Source organism: Drosophila subpulchrella, chromosome 3R (genome assembly GCF_014743375.2).
Source record: "Drosophila subpulchrella strain 33 F10 #4 breed RU33 chromosome 3R, RU_Dsub_v1.1 Primary Assembly, whole genome shotgun sequence".
Lineage (NCBI taxonomy): Eukaryota > Metazoa > Arthropoda > Insecta > Diptera > Drosophilidae > Drosophila > Drosophila subpulchrella.
In genome coordinates this window covers 12550646-12571562 of record NC_050609.1, presented here as the reverse complement: position 1 = coordinate 12571562, position 20917 = coordinate 12550646, and the positions used below count along the sequence as shown (strand labels likewise).

At 44.8% G+C, this 20917-nt stretch overlaps 5 protein-coding genes across 8 annotated transcripts; 2 read left to right on the top strand and 3 right to left on the bottom strand.

Moving 5' to 3' along the window:
• Positions 1 to 131: 131 nt before the first annotated feature.
• Positions 132 to 2537, bottom strand: LOC119553250 (choline transporter-like 2). The gene is made up of 2 exons (XM_037863531.1): positions 2274 to 2537; positions 132 to 1931 (listed from the first exon to the last, which is right to left on the bottom strand). The coding sequence occupies exons 1-2, from the start codon at positions 2535 to 2537 to the stop codon at positions 132 to 134; spliced, it is 2064 nt and encodes a 687-aa protein (XP_037719459.1).
• An 822-nt stretch (positions 2538 to 3359) lies between these two features.
• On the top strand, positions 3360 to 5770 carry LOC119563226 (augmin complex subunit dgt6). 3 transcript variants are annotated; one of them, XM_037876531.1, is made up of 4 exons: positions 3360 to 4318; positions 4381 to 4815; positions 4876 to 5393; positions 5468 to 5770. In XM_037876531.1, exons 1-4 carry the CDS (start codon positions 3460 to 3462, stop codon positions 5609 to 5611), a joined length of 1956 nt encoding a protein of 651 aa, XP_037732459.1. In that variant the 5' UTR covers positions 3360 to 3459; the 3' UTR covers positions 5612 to 5770. The 3 variants fall into 3 exon arrangements, with proteins under 3 accessions (XP_037732459.1, XP_037732455.1, XP_037732456.1); XM_037876527.1 differs by having other exon boundaries at positions 4363 to 4815; XM_037876528.1 differs by having other exon boundaries at positions 3361 to 4321.
• A 34-nt stretch (positions 5771 to 5804) lies between these two features.
• LOC119553204 (choline transporter-like 2) lies at positions 5805 to 8229 on the bottom strand. Its single transcript, XM_037863460.1, has 2 exons — positions 7924 to 8229; positions 5805 to 7778 (listed from the first exon to the last, which is right to left on the bottom strand). The coding sequence occupies exons 1-2, from the start codon at positions 8227 to 8229 to the stop codon at positions 5805 to 5807; spliced, it is 2280 nt and encodes a 759-aa protein (XP_037719388.1).
• Positions 8230 to 10147: 1918 nt separating this feature from the next.
• Positions 10148 to 17687, bottom strand: LOC119545802 (choline transporter-like 2). 2 transcript variants are annotated; one of them, XM_037851686.1, is made up of 4 exons: positions 17549 to 17687; positions 14809 to 15112; positions 12900 to 13232; positions 10148 to 12640 (listed from the first exon to the last, which is right to left on the bottom strand). In XM_037851686.1, the coding sequence occupies exons 3-4, from the start codon at positions 13221 to 13223 to the stop codon at positions 10571 to 10573; spliced, it is 2394 nt and encodes a 797-aa protein (XP_037707614.1). In that variant the 5' UTR covers positions 13224 to 13232; positions 14809 to 15112; positions 17549 to 17687; the 3' UTR covers positions 10148 to 10570. The 2 variants fall into 2 exon arrangements, with proteins under 2 accessions (XP_037707614.1, XP_037707613.1); XM_037851685.1 differs by lacking the exon at positions 17549 to 17687 and adding an exon at positions 15404 to 15542.
• Positions 16297 to 20879, top strand: LOC119545801 (yemanuclein). The gene is made up of 6 exons (XM_037851684.1): positions 16297 to 17228; positions 17289 to 17501; positions 17578 to 18391; positions 18549 to 18696; positions 18754 to 18993; positions 19053 to 20879. The coding sequence occupies exons 1-6, from the start codon at positions 16986 to 16988 to the stop codon at positions 20383 to 20385; spliced, it is 2991 nt and encodes a 996-aa protein (XP_037707612.1). The 5' UTR covers positions 16297 to 16985; the 3' UTR covers positions 20386 to 20879.
• The last annotated feature ends 38 nt before the right edge of the window (positions 20880 to 20917 follow it).

Sequence of the window (20917 nt, the reverse complement as noted above, 5' to 3'; positions counted from 1 at the left end):
CTGGTAACACTACACCAAAGAAATAGCTAAAAAATTCAAATGAAACCGCCAAATTTGAACTGAAACAATAAAACAGAAATATAGGACTGATAGGATATTTATTAATTGCACTCTTAATGTTCAGACTTAAACTAATGATTTTGTCCTTCTTCTACACTCTTGTTCTTTAAGTGCAGGATCTTCATGAGTCCCTTACTCATGAAGTAGGGCTTCTCCGGCGATCCATCGTTTTCGGCAAAGTCCTCGAGACAGCACAGGTACATTGTGTCCATGGCCGTCAAGTAGACATTGAAGAATGTAATGGTTATGAGGGAGGTGGATATCCCTACCACCATGATGGCAACCACATCATAGTGCAGCTGAACAAAGTCCGGAAAATGTTTTAGGAAGTAGTAGGTGGCCGCTTCGGCCCCCAAAAATAATAATCCTGACAGTAAAAAGAACATGGTCGCAATTCCGTTCCTTGGAATCGCCGCACTCAAGGGTGAATCCTGTAGCTTGGACGCCACCATGCCACTTTTGTACAAGTTCTTGCCACTAATGGCGCACATGATGTAGGCGCTCGGATTTAGAACGGAGATGGTGACGATGCAACTATGAAAGGCCCGTGTCACCACTGTGTCGAAATTCCTCAGCAACTTATAGATGAGCCCGAGAACAAGGCGGATTATCCAAACGAACTTGAACACAAGGGAACCAAAGGCCACCGTTCCCAAGTGGTAAGTGCTCTCGCCGAAAGCCCGGATGAGGATGAGAGGATTATTCGTAGCATCGCCCCAGTACCAGATGTCGAAGGCAGAGGCCAACACCATGTAGCTGAAGTCGAAGATGAAGGAGCACAGCCAGAGGAAACCGAAGATGTTGTAGAATAGTAACCACTTGATCATAGGAGGGTTATTAATTCCCTCGAAGCTGCAAGTGGTTTTCAAACAAGGGCGACTCAGCGACTTTCCATCCTTCCAAAGGGAGCACTTTTGCTGGAACACTAGAGGGTCACAGGATCCACCCACTGTGTAATTGATGGCTGGACCTTCGCAGATGCAATCTTCTGGGGACACATCTCCACTTTCCGTTAACTGCCGCATCTTTCTAAACGAAGGATCTCCAATGGATGTCAGATTCAAACCCACAATGATGGCGAACCCTAAGGCGACAAGGATGAGCATCCAGGTGAGGATGGGGAAGAACACGCTGCTAAGCACACTGCTCACAGCCTTTCTGCCCTCTTTGGTCAGGGTAATCGCTTTCCGGATGTAGTTCCTTAGCGCAATCACCAGAACCAAGAAGATCAGGAAGCAGTGGCCAAGGATGATTGTGAGAGTGAGCCAGGTTTTGCGGTTTCGCAATAAGTTTATATAACGGGAAAACGGTAAATAGTCGGGAGCCTCCCATTTGAAGTGATCCTTATAGTAGAGGTACTGACTCACGGTGAAGTATATGGCCATTCCGACCCCGATGAGCCCGCCCACGAAGGGAGCGAACAGGACTACGGACGAGAGCCTGTGGACTAGAACCATGTCAGCTAGTAAGATGATCAGCGTGCAGAGGCAGGCGGGCAACACAATCTTCCAGGAGTGGAACACATCCTCAACAATATCCCTGCCAAATTGCTGTGCATCGTGGGTGTAGATGCGAGACACCAAGTTGCCCACCATCTTTCCAAGCCGCTCCGTTGTCAGAATAATTTTTTCCTTCAAAACGATCTCGTTAACCCGGCGCTTGCACTGGTCAATCGGAGTCTCCTCCTCCGATTGCTTGCTATTATCCGATGAAAAAGCTTGATACACGAACTTAATGAGTTCGAAGGCTTTTTTTTTGAAACTGGCATCCGAGGAAACATTTCCGGAAATGTAATCACATACGTGGTGGGAGAACTGGGGAATGCATCGGTTGAGGAAAGGATCGCTTTTGATGTACCATCGAGCGCACTCCTTAAAATAAATGGCAAGATCAATGTCTTCTTTAAAGTGTATTAGATAGACAGCATTTTATTTAATCTATACGCCCTATTTTTTTTTCGAGAAATTTTGTCGAATTATACTGGACGTATTCAAACGTTTTATATACAACTCGGAACACTTTTAGTCAAGTGGTTCAAGTTCATAAGATTAGAAATTCATACAAAAGATTCAATTTCTCACTAAATGCATAACATTTCTAAAAATTAAATTCGATTAAAATATTCGAAACGAGGAATTATTCCAATGTAATATATTTTATCCCTTTGCTCAAATCTTTAAACTTTTTAATGAATTGCATAAGATGTGGCTTACCTGCGGTGTAGGGCATCCTATCAGGGGTACCATTGGATCGAAACACTCGTTAAGGTCGAAATAGAACAGGTTCTTCTTGTCCAGAACTCCTGAGTCCTGACCGCACTTCCGCTTGAAGGAATCCCTTGGCGTAAGATCTCCGTGAGTGATGGCGTAATAGGCGATATAGGCCCATCCTCCCAAGAAAAGGAGGAAGACCACCAAGCAGGGCACATCCGTGAAGCTTCGTTTTCTCGGTCGCCTATGGTTTATCAACTCCGTCATTGCTGAAAAATGCAGTGTAGAATTTAAAAAATTAAATTAAAAGAATTAAATTTCTAAAGAATTTTAAGCCATTTTCGAGTCTAGATTTAAGAGCCTAATCAAGATATTTCTTTACTTACAGAGTTTCTATACACGGCTTCTTTATTTTACATACCTATTGTGTGTCAAAATTAAGATGAAAAGCAGTGGTCTAAAATCGGTTGTTTCTACGTTTCTATGATGTTCTAAGCAGAACTGTGAATTTTGTTTTAAGAACTTGTCCTAAGTTAAGTTATTATCTTAAAACACAACATCAATTTTCCATGAAATTTAAGAAAGATTGTGCTGTACTACAAAGTTCCACTTAATCCGGTATGAGCTTAACTTCGCCGTCAAATATTCAAAATCTACTTCCGGAAGCCTTTTTACGTTGAAAATAAATTGGAGGAACACTAAAGTCGAGTATGAGACTTGTTTGCTACCCCAATATAAAATAATTTTGTATCTATGTCTATTAAGCTAACATTAGATTATAATCGGGAATTAACTATTGGGTTTTGAGCACTAGCAGCCTTTGTCAAATAAATGATCTTTAACAATAATTTAATAATTTATTAATTCTTAGTTTTTGTTAACGCATCTTTTGATATGTCGATAGGTATTAACAACAATAATTTAATTCCAATTGAAGATCATCTCTTTTACTCTTAGAGTAAATTTAATACATATTTTTTTATTTTGTTGATTTCTGTGGCGTTTTGCCACAAATACATGTAGTGAGAACGCGTTATTTTTAAATATTTAATTTTTATGTAAATCCGCCTGGTAACACTGCAACGCACAAAAAAAAAAACAAAAAACCGAGGGAAAACTTCGAACGAAACCGCCATATTTTCTTTCTGTTTTAATTTTATTTTAACTGTAATATTTTTTAAATAAGGTTATGGATCGCACAGCCATCGCGCCCTGGAAGGCCGAAGAAAAGGAGCAGAGCGAGAAGCTGCACAGAAAGCTGCAAGGATTGGCCTTGGTGCATCCCCTGCCGGATGAGTTGCGGAAATTGGTCGCCTGGGACATGTTCCTGAAACCCAATCAGGTGGCCTTCGTCCACGTGATGCACTACCTCTTCCGACTGCTGGATCCGGCGGAGTTCAAGCGCCGCTTCTTCTGGCCCATCACGGACAAGAAGTCGGAGGCCAACTTCAGGTCTAGCACGGTGGAGTACCTAAAGCATCTGAAAGAGAAACACCAGCTGCACTGGGCCAACATCAAGTCCTATCTGGTGGTCATGCCCGGTGGCATGAGGTTCATCAACTTCTTGCTCGAATTCGTGGGCTTTGTGATCCAGGAGCTGATCAAACAGCGCGAGAAGTCACTCGGCCTGGAAGCGGGATCACCTTTTGTGTGCGCCAAGGTCATGGCCCGCCAAAATGCCGTGATGAAGGAGTTCGCCTCCGGTTATGTTGACAATCTGGAGGAGAACACGGCCCTACTGCGGCACAAAACGCAGAAGATCAGACGCCTGACAAGTGATCTATCTGCGGACATGGGTGTGCCCGAGGAGCAACTAGTGGACGATGGTTTTCTGGATGAGTTCGAGGCCAACGCTGCACTCAGCGTGGAGCGGGTAATAACCCAATCCACCGAAAGGAATTTAGACCTGGAGAAATCTATGTGCGAGCTCAAGGAGGCCATCGAACTGTTCCAGTCCAAGCAGGCGGAGCACAATCAGAGCAAGGAGGCGGTAGACAAGGCTTTGCGGGGCATGCGTGTGCTATTCGACTGTGATCCTGTCACAGAAGGTGGTAGGAGATAATCGGTTAAGGACATACAACCTGTGTAATAGAACTCACTCCCTTTTCAGACTTTTACGATCCTTTGGGTGGCTCCAAGATGGAAGCCCTCGTAAACGCATTCAATCGGGTCAGCGGCCCAATTGCCGAGCAATTGGATGCGAGCGACCACTACAACGAATCAAATGCGTTTGTCACCACTGATTTGCAGGCACTGCGTGTGGAGCTGACCCAATCCGAGGTCCAGCTCAACAGTTTACTAAAAAAGCTGAATGAGCCGACCAAGAAGGAAAGGGGAAATGCCAGCGGAAGTGCCTCAGCCAGGGGACAGTCGCTTCAGCCGGCCACGCCAAGATTTGATTCGGTTATTAGCTCCAAGTTTGTTTCCACTCCTCCCATCAAGATCGACTTAGCCGGCGGGATTGGTCGCACTGCTCCAGTGCGTCTTGCACTCCAGGACGATTTCAATGACAAACAGTTCGATGCGTTAAGCAACAGTTTACTTGGTATGAAGTTATTAGTGATCTTTTTTTTTGATCCGTAGCCTAACGATCTGCCCATCTCAGCTCCTGCACCACCCCGATCAGCACGGAAGCTGAAAACCCTCGATCAGTCGGCGGGCATTGAACTGAATGGCACCTTAAACCGATCCAAGATCAACGATCCAATGCAAATGCTGCGCACCATTCACAAGAACACATCCAAGATCAAGTCGGCACCGCAGCCTAATCTCTCCGCTCTCGGAAGTAAGTGGAAGCAAATGCAGGCCTCCTTCGGCTTCGATGAGCCACCGGTGCCAGGAGCAGCGGTGATATCGCCCCAGACTTCAGCTGCAGAGCCCAGCGACCCCTTTACACCTCTGAGCAACAGCGAATGCACCCGCATTGAGCGCATTCCGCGCACTTCGGAAAACAACAGTTCGCTGGTTGCCAAAAACGCTGCAGTAATGAAGATCCTCGAAAGGTCTCGGAATGTCCTGAACCTGAGCACCTCGCCATCTGGACGTCTGGATGCGTTGGTACCTCCCACCGAGACGCAACAGCAGGATATCCCTCGTCTTCTGCTTAACGACAGAACCATTAACGTAAGTGGAATTTCATCGTTAACTGACTATCATCGAAGTTAATAAAAATAACAATTTCACATCATTTCTTACAGGACTCACTGCCGTTTGAACAAGATTTTAATACGGAAATCGACCAGAATGCGATGAATGTGTCGACTTTCGACTTTGATCAGATCGGAGGTGATGATGATCTGCAGAACATCAGCGATAGTGTGCTCAAAGATCTTATATTGTAGTTGAAGTCAATGAAATATTGCAAGAACGGTTCAGGTAATAGTAACTGTTTTTATTAGAGCTTTTTTTATCTTTACCGTCTTGCAAAATTATAAATTTTGAGATTATTTGTCGAGCGTTGTTGAATGAAGTATAAAATATAATTAAAATGCTAAATCAAATACATGAAACATGTTCCGTCCGGAAAATACATTTCTATTGGTTCCGTTTGCCCAGAATCTTCTTAAGTTGCTTGGACATGAAGAAGGGCTTTTCGGGAGATCCATCGTTTCGCTCGCAGTCCTCCAGGAAGCACAGGAACAGCGTGTCCACGGCAGTCGAGTAGACGCCGAAGAACACGTGGGTTATAAGGTATGTGACAATCGCTACCAATATGGCTGGCACCACATTGTGATGAAATTTAAAAGCCTCCGGATAGTTGGACAGGAAAAAGTATGTGGACACTCCCGCCCCAGCGGATAGCAACACCTTAGAAACGAAGAACAAGAAGCCTGTTGTGAAGTCAAGTGCTACCACACGCAGCGGGTTCCTCATAACCAGCTTAAAAGAATCCTTGGCACTGGTGATGAAGTTGTGGCCGTGGATGGCGCACATGATGTAAGCATTACGAGTGACGAACTTAAGGAAAGCATCCATAAGCCAGAAGAAGCATCGCATGATCCATATGATGGACCGTGTCACAAAGTTGTCGTGCGCCTTGACCTTCCTACTGATGTACTCCAGAACCAAGCAGACAACGCGAACAAGAGCCAGAATGAACGAACCGAAAGCCACAGTGCCCAGGTGATAGAAAGCAGTTTGGCAGAAAGCTGTAGTGAGGGTGAAGAATGGCACATCCCGCTTCTTAAGGGTCCAGTACCAACGAGCGAAGGCGGAAGCTAGCACCATGTAGCTGAAGGCGGAGACAAAGAAGCTCAGCCAGCAGAAACCGAAGACGTTGTAGAAAATGGCCAATTTAGTCCAAGGCGAAAGGACAAATTCGTCAAAGCTGCATGTCGTATTCGAACACGGCACTTGTGATTGCTGGTCAACTCCGGTCTGCCGAATGAAACAATGCTGCCGAAAGATTTCCGGACTGCAGGACTCACCCACTATGTAGTTGGAAGCTGGACCCTCGCATATGCAGGCTTCTTTTCCATCTGCCAATTGATGCACCATCTTAAAAGACCGTTCTTTAATGGAAATCAAATGCAGTCCCACGTAAATGGAGAACGCTATAGTGGCTAAGAACAGTGTCCAGGAGAAGATGGGAAAGAACATGGTGCTAACTAGACTGCTCACCACCTTGCTGCCCTCTTTAATCATGGCAATCGCAATCCGAATGCGTTTCAACATGACAATCACTATAAGCAGGATGATCACGAAGCACACGGCAAAGAAGATAGACAGGCTAAGCCAGGTGTACTCGTCACGCAAAATGCGTTTAAAAACATTTTCGATGCTGAAGTCTGTTGCTCGCACCTTGTTTGCTTTTTTCCAGTGGATATACTCCATAATGCAGTAGATAAGGGGCATCCCCATGCCGATGAGCACGCCGAAGATGGAGAACCACACGATCTCACCCGAGAACCAGCGCATTAGGGCGATATAGAACAGTGAGGCGATCAGCGCACAACAGCTCGCCTGCAGAATAAACATCGGAGAATTGACCACATCCTCGATAATATTCTCGCACACTTCTTGCGCGTCCTTTTTGTCATTGAAGAAATAAGATAATATGTTGCATCCCAGCTTGCTCAGCCCCATCATCCCACCATCCGTTTGCATCATCTTTTCCTTTGTGATGTCCTTCCTAAATCCGAGTTGGCAATTCTCCGCCGTCGGAAACTCTTGACCCATGCTCTTCATGAACTTTGTGATACGATTTGTGATTTCGTCTACACCGTTTCCAGAAGGCATGGATTTTCCGATCTGCGTCAGGGATGAGATTAAGTCACAAGCATTGAGGGACGTGTTTAAGATGCATCGGTTGTAAAAGGGAACACTGTTTAAGTACCAGCCCGCACATAGATTCTGCCTAATGGCCTCTTCAATGTCCGCTTTGGTGTGAATTCGCGCCTTGTGCTCCTCCGTCCGGCAGATAAGGCTTCTGTGTAGCTCTTCGAAAGATGTAAAGGTCTTCATTGCTTGATAATGAAACATCTGATTGGGGCAGGACTCCAAACACACCTGTTTATAAGTATATATGAACAAATATTTAAATATATTAAACAATTGCTTTAATTTCGGGTTTCATCTAAAAAGTTATCAAATACTTTAGGGCAATATTACTAGTTGGACTTTAAGAGATTGTAATTATAAGGATCATACTCACCCTCGGTGTCTCGCAGCCCTCAAAAGGTGTGAGTGGATTTAGGCACTTGGTAATGTCGAAAAAGAATAAGTTTGACTTGTTCTCCACCCCAGGGTCCACGCCGCACTCCCGGTTAAAGGAGTCCATGGGCGCTACAAGCTTGTCGAGATTGCCCATCCTGCAAGCGTACTGGGCGATGTAGCCCCATCCCCCCAGAAAGAGGACGAATAGCAGCAGGCATGGCACATCTGTACAGCTCCGATTCCGCTGTCGTGGTCCCGAAAAGTTTTTGTCGTAGGTCAATGGCTCACCGTACTCGTTCTTCATTATTACTCTTCAATTGAAAAATTAATAACCTTATGTAAAGATATAACTAATGAATCTGAGAAAATAAATCGCTTATGCTAGATTTTATTGACCTTTAACTTCTAAAGTGTGTCCTTGAATTTGGCTTGTTTGTTAAGTATCAAAAATGTAGAATGACTAATTATTTATGATTCAATGATGGATTTCAAATATAATCTCTTTTTTCTTAGTAATGTGAAAAATACTGTACCAGACGAGAAACAAAATTATCAAAGCTTTTCCTCTTAACTTGATGACGAATGTAGTAAAATCAAATCCATATATCCATGTGCCATTCCTAGCCCATGAGTTTTCGACAATCAGCTTGGATGCTGATTGTATGATAAAATCAAATTCCAATTTTAAAAGAGGAAATAAAAGTAACGTCAGACTTCCTAAAATAACTTTTTGCTCTTGATTTTGTTTGAAACTATTTCCGATATCAAAGTAATTACTTCATCAAAAATAACACCAGTTTACAAAAAAAAATTGATGAAATACGCCTTCAAGGAAGCCTTTGTTATCCGGTAAGGTACATCTCCCTGATTAAGAAAAGGGCACTTAAAATTTTTTCTATGGTACCAATTTTTTTTAAAGTGTAAAAAACGTTTTTCGCACTTTTTTGTTTTCCAACTTGAGCTCTGATAAACCGAATTATGCGCCATTGATCACGACAATCCGTTGGTAAATCGATTTGGTCCACGTGGTATATGGCATTTTGTTACCTGTAAAATGAGTCTTTGATGACAGAACTCGGCTTATCAGAACTCGAGTTAGAAAATAAAAAAAGTGCAAAAAACGTTTTTTACACTTTAAAAAAAATTGGTACCATAGACAAAATTTTAAGTTCCCTTTTCTTAATCAGGGAGATGTACCTTACCGGAAAACAAAGGTTTCCTTGAAGGCGTGTTTCATCGATTTATTTTGTAAACTGGTGTAATCTACGCCAAAACTAAATAAACTTGAATCACGGATTATTTCAAGTCGCATGGATTGTTATTGAAGTTTTCAAAAAGTTTTTTAATTTTTTTCCAGGTTTCACTGAATTTTATTTATGTATCATCTTTTAACGATGTCAAAAGAAAAGAAAAAAAAGAACATCAAACAAAGTAGAGTTTCAAGTAAAAACACTTTTTTATCACAGGTAACTTAAAACACCCGACGATAACTTGGTAATTAGATGTGAAAAAACAGTTTTAAACTGTTTAAATAAAACAATTTGAATTTTTTCATATTATTACTCATCAAAAAAAATTATAAAATTTACAAAGCTTATAATTCTAAACGCTTTTTAAACTCACGCTTTGAAAAAATGACGGTGTTCCAAGGGAACTTAAAAAAGTTGTATAAATATGTTGCAATTTTTAAGAACGATAGGTCTGGTCTCGGTGGTGTGCAAAGCAGAACTGAGTGTTTTGGAATTTTAAAATTTAATGGGCAGTATTAGTTTGAAAATGTATAAGGTGCCTTATCGCTTTTTAAATATTTTTTTAAGCAGCAAAGTAGGCAAGGTATTTGGCAAGTCGAGTCTGTGAGTGGAATTTGCTGATAGTTATGTCCAACGCATGAGAGTTTTGTATAAGTAAACAACTGTTCAGGCAGTATTAGCGTTTATTATATATATACTTTTAAAAGTCACAAATTCTTATAACTACTGTTTTTTATTACGGCTTCCCCGGTCTTTACTCCCTATCAAAATCAGACTTTCTAAGATGAACGATTTGAGCGTTTGAGCTGTTTAATAAATAAAAGCTAAGAATTAAAATGAAAGAATCGGAAATGACTGGTAAACAAATAAAACATGCAACTAAAATTATAATTCCTGGTAGTTTTCATATTCGAAATGTATGAAATGGCTATGATAAGAAATGTAAATTAAAATCAAAAACCAAAAAGAAAATGTGTCTTCAAAAAACTTCATTTTTATTAAATTCAAAAATTATAATTAAAGTTATATAATTATATCGTTAACTTAACTGCATGAATGTGAGATATGTACGATTGTGTTTCTGTGTACAAATTATTGTATTGCATCGTATTGCTTTTGGTCTTTATGGTCCGCGCCTATCACATGTTCGATCGCACACCTAGCCGCACAAAAAACTTTTACATATGGATACTTGCGTATTATATACATTATATTAAAGATTAAGAGTATTGGCAAAAAAGTCTGCATTACATGCAAATCCTATTGCAGCCGGTTGAGCAATCGCTCACAACCCCTTTCGATTTCGGACTATATTCCATACATATTTATATATATATATATATCTTTTATCTTAATTAACTGATAATTTGCACTGCCGTTTCTCGTCGGAATCTCCTACTTCCCACGGCGCTGACGCGGCGGTAGATTATTTTTCTTGCCCAGGATCTTCATTAGCTGCTTGGACATGAAAAAGGGCTTCTCCGGGGAGCCATCGTTTCGCTCGCAGTCCTCGAGGAAGCACAGGAACAGCGTATCCACGGCCGTCGAGTAGACACCGAAGAACACGCTCGTTATGAAAAAGGCGGCAATTACCACCACCGTAGTGGGCACCGCATTGTAATGTAGCTGAATAATGGCCGGATTGTTGGCCAGGAAGTAGTATGTGGACACTCCCGCTCCCGCAGTTAGCAGCAGTTTCGACAAAAAGAACAAAAAGTCCGTGACCTGGTCTAGCGTTACCACACGCAGGAAGTTCCTCATAATCAGGTTAAACGAGTCCGCGGCACTGGAGCAAAAGTTCTTGCCGTGGATGGCGCACATGATGTAGGCATTCCGATTGAGGAACTTGAGGAAAGTCTCAAGCAGCCAGAAAAAGCAGCGCATGCAGCAGAGGATGGCTCGTGTCACCGCATTGTCGTACTTCTTCAGCTTCTCATGGATGTACTCTAGCACCAAACGGATCAGCCGGACGATAGCCAGGATGAGCGAACCGAACGCCACCGTTCCCAGGTGATAGAAAGCGGTTTGGCAGAAGGCCCTCGTAAGGGTGAAGTAAGGCACATCCCTTTTCTTAAAGGTCCAATACCATCGGGCAAACGTGGAAGCCAACACCATGTAGCTAAAGGCGGAGATGAAGAAGCTCAGCCAGAGAAAACCGAAGACGTTGTAGAAGATGGCCCACTTAATTCTTAACGGATTGACTATCGAATCAAAGCTGCAGGTAGTTTTCGTGCATGAAATGCGCTGCGTTTGGAAAAATGCGGCCTGCCGAACGGAGCAGCTTTGCTGGAACACATTCGGGTCACAAGAACCGCCCACTGTGTAATTAATGGCTGGGCCCTCGCAGATGCAATCCTCGGTGGTCACTTCTCCACTTTCCGTCAACTGACGGACCATTCTAAACGAAGGATCTCCAATGGAGCCCAGGTACAGGCCCACGCCGATGGCAAACGCTATGGCGGCCATGAAGAGTACCCAGGAGAATATGGGAAAGAAAACGGTGCTAATCACACTGCTCACCGCCTTGCTGCCCTCCTTGGTCAGGGCAATCGCTATCCGTATGCGCTTTCTCAGCACAATCACCAGCAACAGGATGACGACGAAGCACACGCCCACGAAAATGGACAGATATAGCCATGTGTTCTGGTTTTGCAGGACGTTCTTCACCTGGGATTGCAGATTCAAACCGTGCAGCGGCACCGTCGGCGTCTTCTCCCAGAAAATGTACTGTTTCACGGTGTAATAGATGCCCACCAAAAGTCCGATAAGTACGCCGAAGATGGAGAACCAGAGGATCGGAGCCGAGAGCCAGCGCATCAGAGCGATATATATGAGTGAGGCAACCAGAGTGCAGAAACAAGCCACCAGGACGATCGACCACGAGTTGACCAGATCCTCGACAATCTCCTCACCCAAACGCTGTGCGTCGTGTGTGCCATTGTAGAAGTGGGCCACCATATTGCCCACCAACTTGGCCAGTCTCGTGTCCGTCTGCATCATCTTCTCCTTGATAACGGCCTCGTTGAGTCTTCGTTTGCACTGGACAATTGGTTCCTCCTCCACTGGCGTTTCCTTGCTATTCGCCTGTGGAACAACTAGAGCCTGGGCCTCCGCCATGGTCATGGCCATCACCTGGGCCTGCAGTTGGGTTTCTGTGGATGCGTTCCCTGGCAGCAGCTGCAACTCCCGCCTGGATCTTCCTCCCTGCAGAAGGAACGAGGGTATGTAATCACACACACCCTGTGAGAACTCGAAGAGGCATCGTTTGAGGAATGGAGCACTCTTGATGTACCAGCGCGCACACTGATTATCCTTAATGGCCTGTTCAATGTCCGACTTGGTGCGAATCTTCGCCTTGTGCTCCTCTGTCAGGCAAATCAGGCGACTATGCAAATCCTCGAAGCTGAGTTGGTCTTTCATTGTGTCCCATACGAAAGTTTGTCTGGGACATGTCTCTACACACACCTGTTAAGAAAAAGGTTCGTTGGTAGCATTAAAAATTGAAACATTTACTTAGTATATAATTGCTTATCTGAGTTTGACTAATAAAGTACGTTTTATGGGTAAACGACCGGACGTTTGAATATAAAGTTTTTACGACATGAAAAGGTTATAGCTTAATATAGTAGAGTAAAGCTCTGTTAATTCGAGTCTGTTATGGAGTCCCTTAATTATAATAATAAGTTATTGAACTTGTTTAAAAAGTATATAACAATGAGTTTACCTGCGGTGTAGGACATCCCGTGAGGGGTACGATTGGATCAATGCACTTATTCATGTCGAAAAAGAATAGGTTTTTCTTATTCAGCACCCCGGAGTCCATGCCGCACTTCCGGTTGAACGAGTCTGTGGGCACCAACAGTAGGTTCAGATCACCCCTTGTGATTGCGTAGTGGGCTATGTAGCCCCATCCCGCCAGGAAGAGGGCGAAGAGCAGCAGGCAGGGCACATCCGTGCAACTGCGATCCTTCTGCCGGGGACCCGTAAAGTTGCGGTCGTAGCGCAGTGGCTCGCCGTACTTGTTCATTAGCTCCACACTTTCCGTCATCGCTCTGTTCTGAAAGAGTCCAAGAAGAGTCGAATACTATATAATAATATCATCGATGGGCTGTGGTCGCTAGGTAATGAGTCTGGGCCGTCAGACACAGTTCATGTAATTTATTTCCGTAGATGAGTCAATGCTTTAAAAATGGAACAGCACATCTATAGTGGGTGGTGGAGGCAACCACCAGCGGCTCTTTTTGTACTACACTGTTGGATGGGGAAAGTTCCCTTGAAAAATTAATATGTCAAAGATAAAATGTGGTCTGATCATATCAAGACGCGTTTAACGATCTATTCTGTTCCCAACTGAAGGCAATTACTATTCTGTGCTCTTATCAACATTCAGAAGTGGGAAATTTTAAATTTTTTATAATGACTCCTCCTTTGTGGAATCGAATATTATATGTACTTGTCGTACACTCTAGATTGTTTCAGAACCGAAATATTCTTTTATTTTGCTTGTCTTTTTGATTACCCCAGTATGGCATGTTGTTTGCACAAAGACAATTTATAGATTTATAGTCATAGCATGTAGCCGATCATCATGATAATAAACTTTATTAAACAAAGTATGAAAAAAATATGTTTGTAGACATACGTAAAACGTTTTTCAATAATTTTTTATTTATTAAATAAAGGTGCGTTATCATTTATAAAATCTTTTCTCTTTTTTCTCTCTGGTATAATTACATTTATGTAAATAAGATATTTACATATATAAAAAAAAAGCTAAGTATCACTTATTTACTTTTAATAGCTTTCCTGAGACCGATTACTAATAATGTTTTTGAAAACATTTATCTTAAATACATAAGTACAATGTACATAATGCAAAAAAAATCTTCGAAATATACATATACCACTGTCTGGGATCACTGATAACGATCGTGAACCGTACGAATATCTGTTGGGGATGCGAAAAATCGGCGAAAACGTAGCAGAAAAGCAACTCGAGCATGTCACAAATTGGCAATGATGACGCATTAAAAGCAAATTAAATTTGTGCGCTCACTTGTTGCTGCCAGTTGTTTGTTTATGTGTATCGCTTTATTTTTGTTTGTGGCTTCAGTCCAATTGAAATGAAAAACCCGCTGCCGCCTTTAATGGACGATTTACCAAAAAAATAAATACTGCTTTTCATAGAAAATTGGAAAAACCCATTTTGGCCACATGTTTCAAGGTCGATTGCCGTAACTCCATTTGGGAATGGGAATTTCAATGTCTTTATCATTTCGCCAGTGGTACGGGCGACACTCGTGAAGGTGAACCACGTATATAAAAACGATCTTAAAATTTAATGAAACCTTCAACACGAACCAGCAATGTGAGAACCTGACTACCCTTTTTTCAACTCACTTAAATACATTTGATTTTCATTACGATTTTTAAAGCTACTGCAAATAGTATAAATTATCACTATGTCTAGTGTACACTGTGTTTGCCTTGGGCTACGTCACTTAAGATAAAAGAAAGCAGTAGCAATTCTTATCTTATAATGGTAGTCTCTTGTTTGAACGACTTCCCCTTGTAGTTTTGGAGCTACAAGTACAAGGCCCCGCTGTATCTACTAATGGAGGAGTATTACTCACCTATGTTTCCAGAGAAGCGACAAAGGAGCTCCACTCTTCTCTACGTTTTTCCTTTCTTTCTTTATGTTCCTTTATTGTCTCATGACACTTTCTTACGAGTGGGTGGGGACGGGTCGGGACTTGTTGTTCAGCTCGATTCCTCCTGGGATGCAGTTACTTATCCGGCGAAAGTCGCCGGATCACTGAAAGCGGGAAGCCTTTGTCGGGGCTCCGTGCGTTGCTCTCTGGACGTCGGTCACTTGCACTCGTTGAACGAATATATATACGTACACCGTATATATGTATAAAGACCTAAAAGTGGGGGCTGCAAGCATAAAGGCAGCATAAGTATGCTAGTATGTATGAGTGTGTACCACTTGGGGATTGGGTTGTGAAAAGAGCAGCACGGCACACTTTTGTTAATTGCACAATCCTAATCGTTTTCACCCGATAACGAGCACTGGCCATTCGCGTTCTCGTTCCCGTTATAATAACAGCTTGCAGTTTCGACCGAGTTCGAGTTTCTGTGCATGCAACTCTTTTTTTTTGGTTATTGGTGGGGCTGGCGCATAGTTGTACCCCCCAAGCTCACGTACTCCGACTCACTTGCACTTACGTTAGTTAAACAAAGAGCACTTGACTTTCCACGAAGCGAAGTAAACAGCTCCACAAACGAAATAATACTGAGTCGCCCCAAAAAAAACGGACCCCCACCCGCGATCCACCACTGCGAGCAGCTGTCCCGGGCAGTGTTGCACAGCGTCGCGTTTCGGTCAAAACAAACCTGAAATGTGTGTGGAATGTGCGCTCTGCACAGGGATGCATTGCAGACAGTGCTGCGCGTTGGCTGCTTTCGAGCCAGAACTGGCTAGTTTTTGGAAAGTTTGCAGATATCTGGTAATTATAACGTGTTTGCACTGACGCAGCAACCTGAAAATAACTTTTAGGTTGTTAAGCGGTTTTGAAGAGGCTTTCAATTTGAGATAACTGACTTAATATTATTCCTATTACTTTGATTTTCTTCTATACCATTATAAGAGTTTGAAATGGTTATTGAAAGAATCGCGATCGAAACCCTAAATCAATCTTGATTTCTCCGTGAATGGAAAATAAAAGTTGCAAAACGGCCTTAATAAAAAATCTTGCGTTTAAAAACTAATTTTGTGCTGGTTTCATGAACTAATTTACAATCATATGATCAAGGACAATATTGTAAGACTTCCCACAACTTGTGAATACAAACAAAACGTATTCTCTTATAAGAGTTCATCCAAACAACATATATACAAAGTGTGATTCTAAATTTAAAATATAACATTTTAAAGCCGAAATTTTTGTTTTTGAATTACAAGTTCATGAACCATTAAAGCTAGGTAATTATAAATTAAGATTGATAGTTAAAGAGTAGTGTAGTGCAACAACTGCGTGCAGTGTAAACGACCGCGTTTAATTTGCGAAAACCGCGACCAGTGCTGCGCAACGCGGCTGCGAAAGCCAAAAGCAGGGTCGGATCGTAGGAGAGGGGTGGAGCGGAGAATGTAGCGTTGAGGATTTTAATAAGAAACAATTTAAGAATCGCGCTCTTGGCCGTGCGAAAAGCGCTTGGCCCCATCGTTTAAATGTCCCCAATGATACCGTCGATTGAGTGTGTTAGGTCCCCGGTGTACCGCCGATAAAGATTGTGTTGTTTTCGTGCCGGCAGAGCTCACCAATTCGAAACCCCCCAAAAAAAAAAATTTCCACTTTTTCTTTCCCCCAGAAAAGTGACAATTGTTCGTGGCCGTGGTTGGCGGATGCAGCTGCAAAGCGGGCGGCAGCGATTAAAGTGGTGCAATCTGCAATCCGGCGCAGGTCCTCTCTATTTGTTTATGTTGATGAACGGTATTTGTGAGCCCACCAAGTGCAGTTAGCAGTGAAATTGCCACGGTTATTAAGTGGTTGTGGTCGCTTGGTGTACGTGCAGAAAACCTAAAACAGACATCCCCAGAAGAAGAGGAAGCACGAGGAAAAGGTTGAGAAGGAGGAGGAGGAGCAGCGACGTCTCAGTTGTTTTTGCTTGGCCGCGAGAGAGAGCGGGAGAGGAAGAGAACACGCGGCTCTTTTCAAAAAAAAAAAAAAAGGGCGGGAAGGCCCTTTCGATTGGAGTGTTAGCATATTAACCCACTCCCGCCGATAATCCATAACTCTGCCCGCCGGAGATGTCAAGAGGGGGCGAGCACAAGCGCGTCACCCTCACCTCGATCTTTCAGGGCGATGCGGGCTTCTCGCGCTTTGGCAGCAACTTCCTGGAGCCGGATGCTCCTCCGTCCGCCGGATCCACCAACAGTTCCAAGCCCCCGACCAAGCCCGCCAAGTGCATTCGCATCAAGCTCGACCTGTTCGAGACCGATTCGAACAAGTACCCCGAGTTTAACTACTCCCGGCTTTTGTACTTGGAGAAGGTAACTCAATTCCTTAAGTTCCTAGTTTTGAAACCCATGCTAAGCATTTGTAACCCGCAGAAAAAGGCCAAAAAGCTGAAGCAGGTCACCACTTGCAATGGCGCAGATCCCTTTGCCGACAACGATGACGATGTGGCGCGGATCGTCAAGGAGCTGGAGGCCAAGTACGGCAACTCCTATGCCACAGGCCGGGGCAAGAGCAAAAAGGACGACTACGTTGACATTGGAATGGGATACGATGAGTCTGACTCCTTCATCGACAACACGGATGCGGTAAGAACTCGGATAACATACTAATCAAAATATTGCTTAGAACCTACCTTATACTTTTACTCGACTCCCTTTCCAGTATGACGAAATCATCCCGGAGGAGGCGGAAACCCTTGAGGGCGGCTTCTACATCAACTGCGGCGCCCTAGAGTTCAAGAACCTCACCAAGAAGTCCTACACCACGCGAACAGATGCCATCATCAAAATGCCGGAGCGATCGCGCAAGCGCATGATCTCTTCCAGCTCGGAAAGCTCATCTTCATCGTCCGACGATGACGATGATAACGATGCTAACAATGGAGAGGAGGATAGCGATTCCGAGGACGACTCTGACGAGGAGGACGAAAGCGATTCCGAGGACGACTCCGAGAGTGAAAGTCTCGAGGACGAGGACTCTGCTGCCACGGCGAAATCCAGCAGCAAGTACAAAGTCAATCCATTGGCCAAGAGGCCAAAGGTCATCGTTACGGGCAAGTCCAAACCCAGCTCCGGTTCAACGGCGGGCGGCAAGAAGCCACCGGTTAAGCCGATCACCACCTCCTCATCTTCAAATTCGCCGCGACCCAGTACGGTGGAGATATCGGATACTGAAGAAGGTCAGATTCAGCCATCAAGTCAGCTTCAAGCCCTGCCTCAGACTCAGAGTCAGGCCCAGGCGCAAGCCTTGAAGAAGGTGGTCAAGACGACAACGGTCAAGGACATGTTGAAGGCCAAGCGGGACAACTTCCTCAAGTCGCAGAGCGGCACGGCAGCTGTCAAGGGCGTCGTCAACGGCGAACTAAAGTGCATTTCCACGGACGTGTCCAGCAGCGACAGCAGCGACATAGAGTCTGCCACGGACCAAGGACGGGCAGACAGACAGGCCGGACAACCAGGCAAGGAAGGACAGGAAAGTGAGTTTCTAATAAGGAAATTTAATAACACATGTTAGGGAATTTTATTACAACTTTATGCAATCCTACTGGGATTAGAACTAGTCATTTAGTCACAATGTCTTAGTTGATATTGTAAATATCATAATAACCAGTCTACCTTCTCTTTGTCTTCAAGATCTTCGTACCGCCGACACTGTGTTGCCCATCTCTTTGGATGCGGACATTTTGACCGCAGTCAACAGCTTCAAAGAAGCGGTTAGGAGTCGAGATTTGTGCGGCAAGAAGTTTAACCTGGATGACAAGCTCACGCCTCTACTGCTCAGGTGAGTATACCGCTTCGGTATAAATGGAAAATCCTTTTGATTCTCATACCTCTCCAGAGTGTACGAGGCGGTACTGTGCACGGATAGGAACGAGCGCAACATGGTCTTCTCCCACATCGAGTACCAGCTGCAGCTCCCCAAGTACTACATGTTGCGCAAAGGAAAACAAGTGCGTGCCAAGGAGGAGAAGAAGAAGTCCACCAATATGCTGGAGAAGCTGCGACGGGCCGTAGCTGTGGTCATGCCCAAGGCCATAGCCAGCTATGAAACGGAACTGCGCACCTTCGCTGAACAGGCGTAAGATCTTACGGGAAAAATGTGTATAGTTTTATCTATATAACATTATTCGTTTTTAGAGCGGCGGACGTGAACTCGGAGCTGCCGCCCAAGATGCCACGCAAGAAGTTCCAGTGGACCAGCGAGTTGCGCCATCTGCTGTACGATGTCTATCAGGCTCGCTGGACGTCCTACGCCTTTCTGGCTAAGCGCAAGGATTCGCTGGAGGAGTTCATAAGTTTGTATCTCAAGGAAAAGGTGGTGGACCTGTGGCCAACCGGCTGGATGCGCTTGGATGAGTTGAACCGGGAAATATCCCGATACAAGAACGCCAAGTTGAAAGCAAAGGAGAAGCCGAAGGCACCGCCGGCATCCGCATCACCGAAACCCGTTGCTCCCGCTTCTACCCCTGAGCAAATGCCGCAGGCAATCAGCTACCTGAAGCCAGTGGAGGAGCCCCGATCTAGAGGAAACTCCGACACGGACTCGGCAACAAGTGCCTCCTCCAACAGCCTAAAGCGAAAGCTGAAGGAGATGCCCAGGCAGACCAGCAAGCCGCCGAAGAAGAAGGTTGCCAAGCAGTTATCCCAGCAACCGCAACTTCAGCCGCATCCACAATTCCAGCTGGCTCCGGCTGCCACGGCGGCGGTCAGTGTGCCAGCCAATAGCAATAACAACAACCACCTGCCCCACCTGGACACGCTGCTCTCCATGCCGAGCACCTCGGCCCAGGCAGCGACCCTAAATGCTGCTGCTGCTGCTGCCGCCAGTACGGTTCTGGATCTGGCCTCCCCCAGCCGGAAAATTGACCTTAACAACAGCAGCAACTTTTACAATCTGCTTACGGCCGCCACCCTGGCAGCCAGTGGGAATCCCAGTCCGCATTCCAGCGACAGCCAGGCCAAGGTAATTGTCGGAGCGCGGCCCTCACCGCATGTGATCAATCTGGATGACTACCAATGTACCAGCGAAATACTGCAGACGTCCAAGCAGCTGGCTGCCACCACCACCGTCATCACATCCACCTCCAAGGCGGCCCAAACCAGACCCGTGGGCAGGGAGAGCAGCAGTGAGTCGGATGGTGTGGAGATCGTGGGATTTTTTCCCGCCTCGAAGCTGCAAAAGAAAACCCTGCCAAAACCCAAGAACAAGACTCAGAACCGAGGGAGATCGTCCTTTGGAGCCGTGGGGCACGTTAATGGATCCCTGGGCTACAGCGCGAATAACATGTACATCTACAACAGCCCCCCAACCCTGGGTCCAGTGTACGATCTCACCGATCCAGATATAATGAAGACCATGTCAAATCTGAAGGATATGCAGTTACTTCAAGCGGCCTTCTCTCCGAAAAGCGTCAAGGGCGCAAGCGGAGGCATGGGATCCTCTGCACCGAGTACGCCCTCGCGCCAATGACAATCGGGTCCGGTCGCACAGCAGCCCATTCCGGCTGCAGTGACGGCCTTTTACAATCAGGAGGCGATGGCCGCCGCCATCGTGCTCTCCACGATGAGCCACGCCTCGCCGCGCTACGACCTGCTGGCCAACGGATCCATGTCCGTGTCAGCCGCTCAGGTGGGAGCCTCTGCCAACTCACTGCCACAAGTATTTGTTAAGCCCAGCATGCCACAACCGAGCGCTGCCGGCGATGTGGTGACCACGACTGGGGCTGCTCACCCGCCCACGCAACAACTGCCCACAAAGTTCATGTAGCTAGGGTCACTCAGCTCGTTCCCTTGCGATTCTAATCTAAGATTTTAGGGCTGGTTCTAGGTAGGTTTCATTCGCAGCTGTGTCTGCCTTCCAATCATTTGCACCAGTTGTATTATTGTTTTCTCATTGAGTCGTTTACCTACTAAGTCAGTGTACTTTGCAAACATTAATAAAGCAAATTTATATATATATATTTATTTATAGAGAACCATTTTTATTAAATAAAGGCGAATAA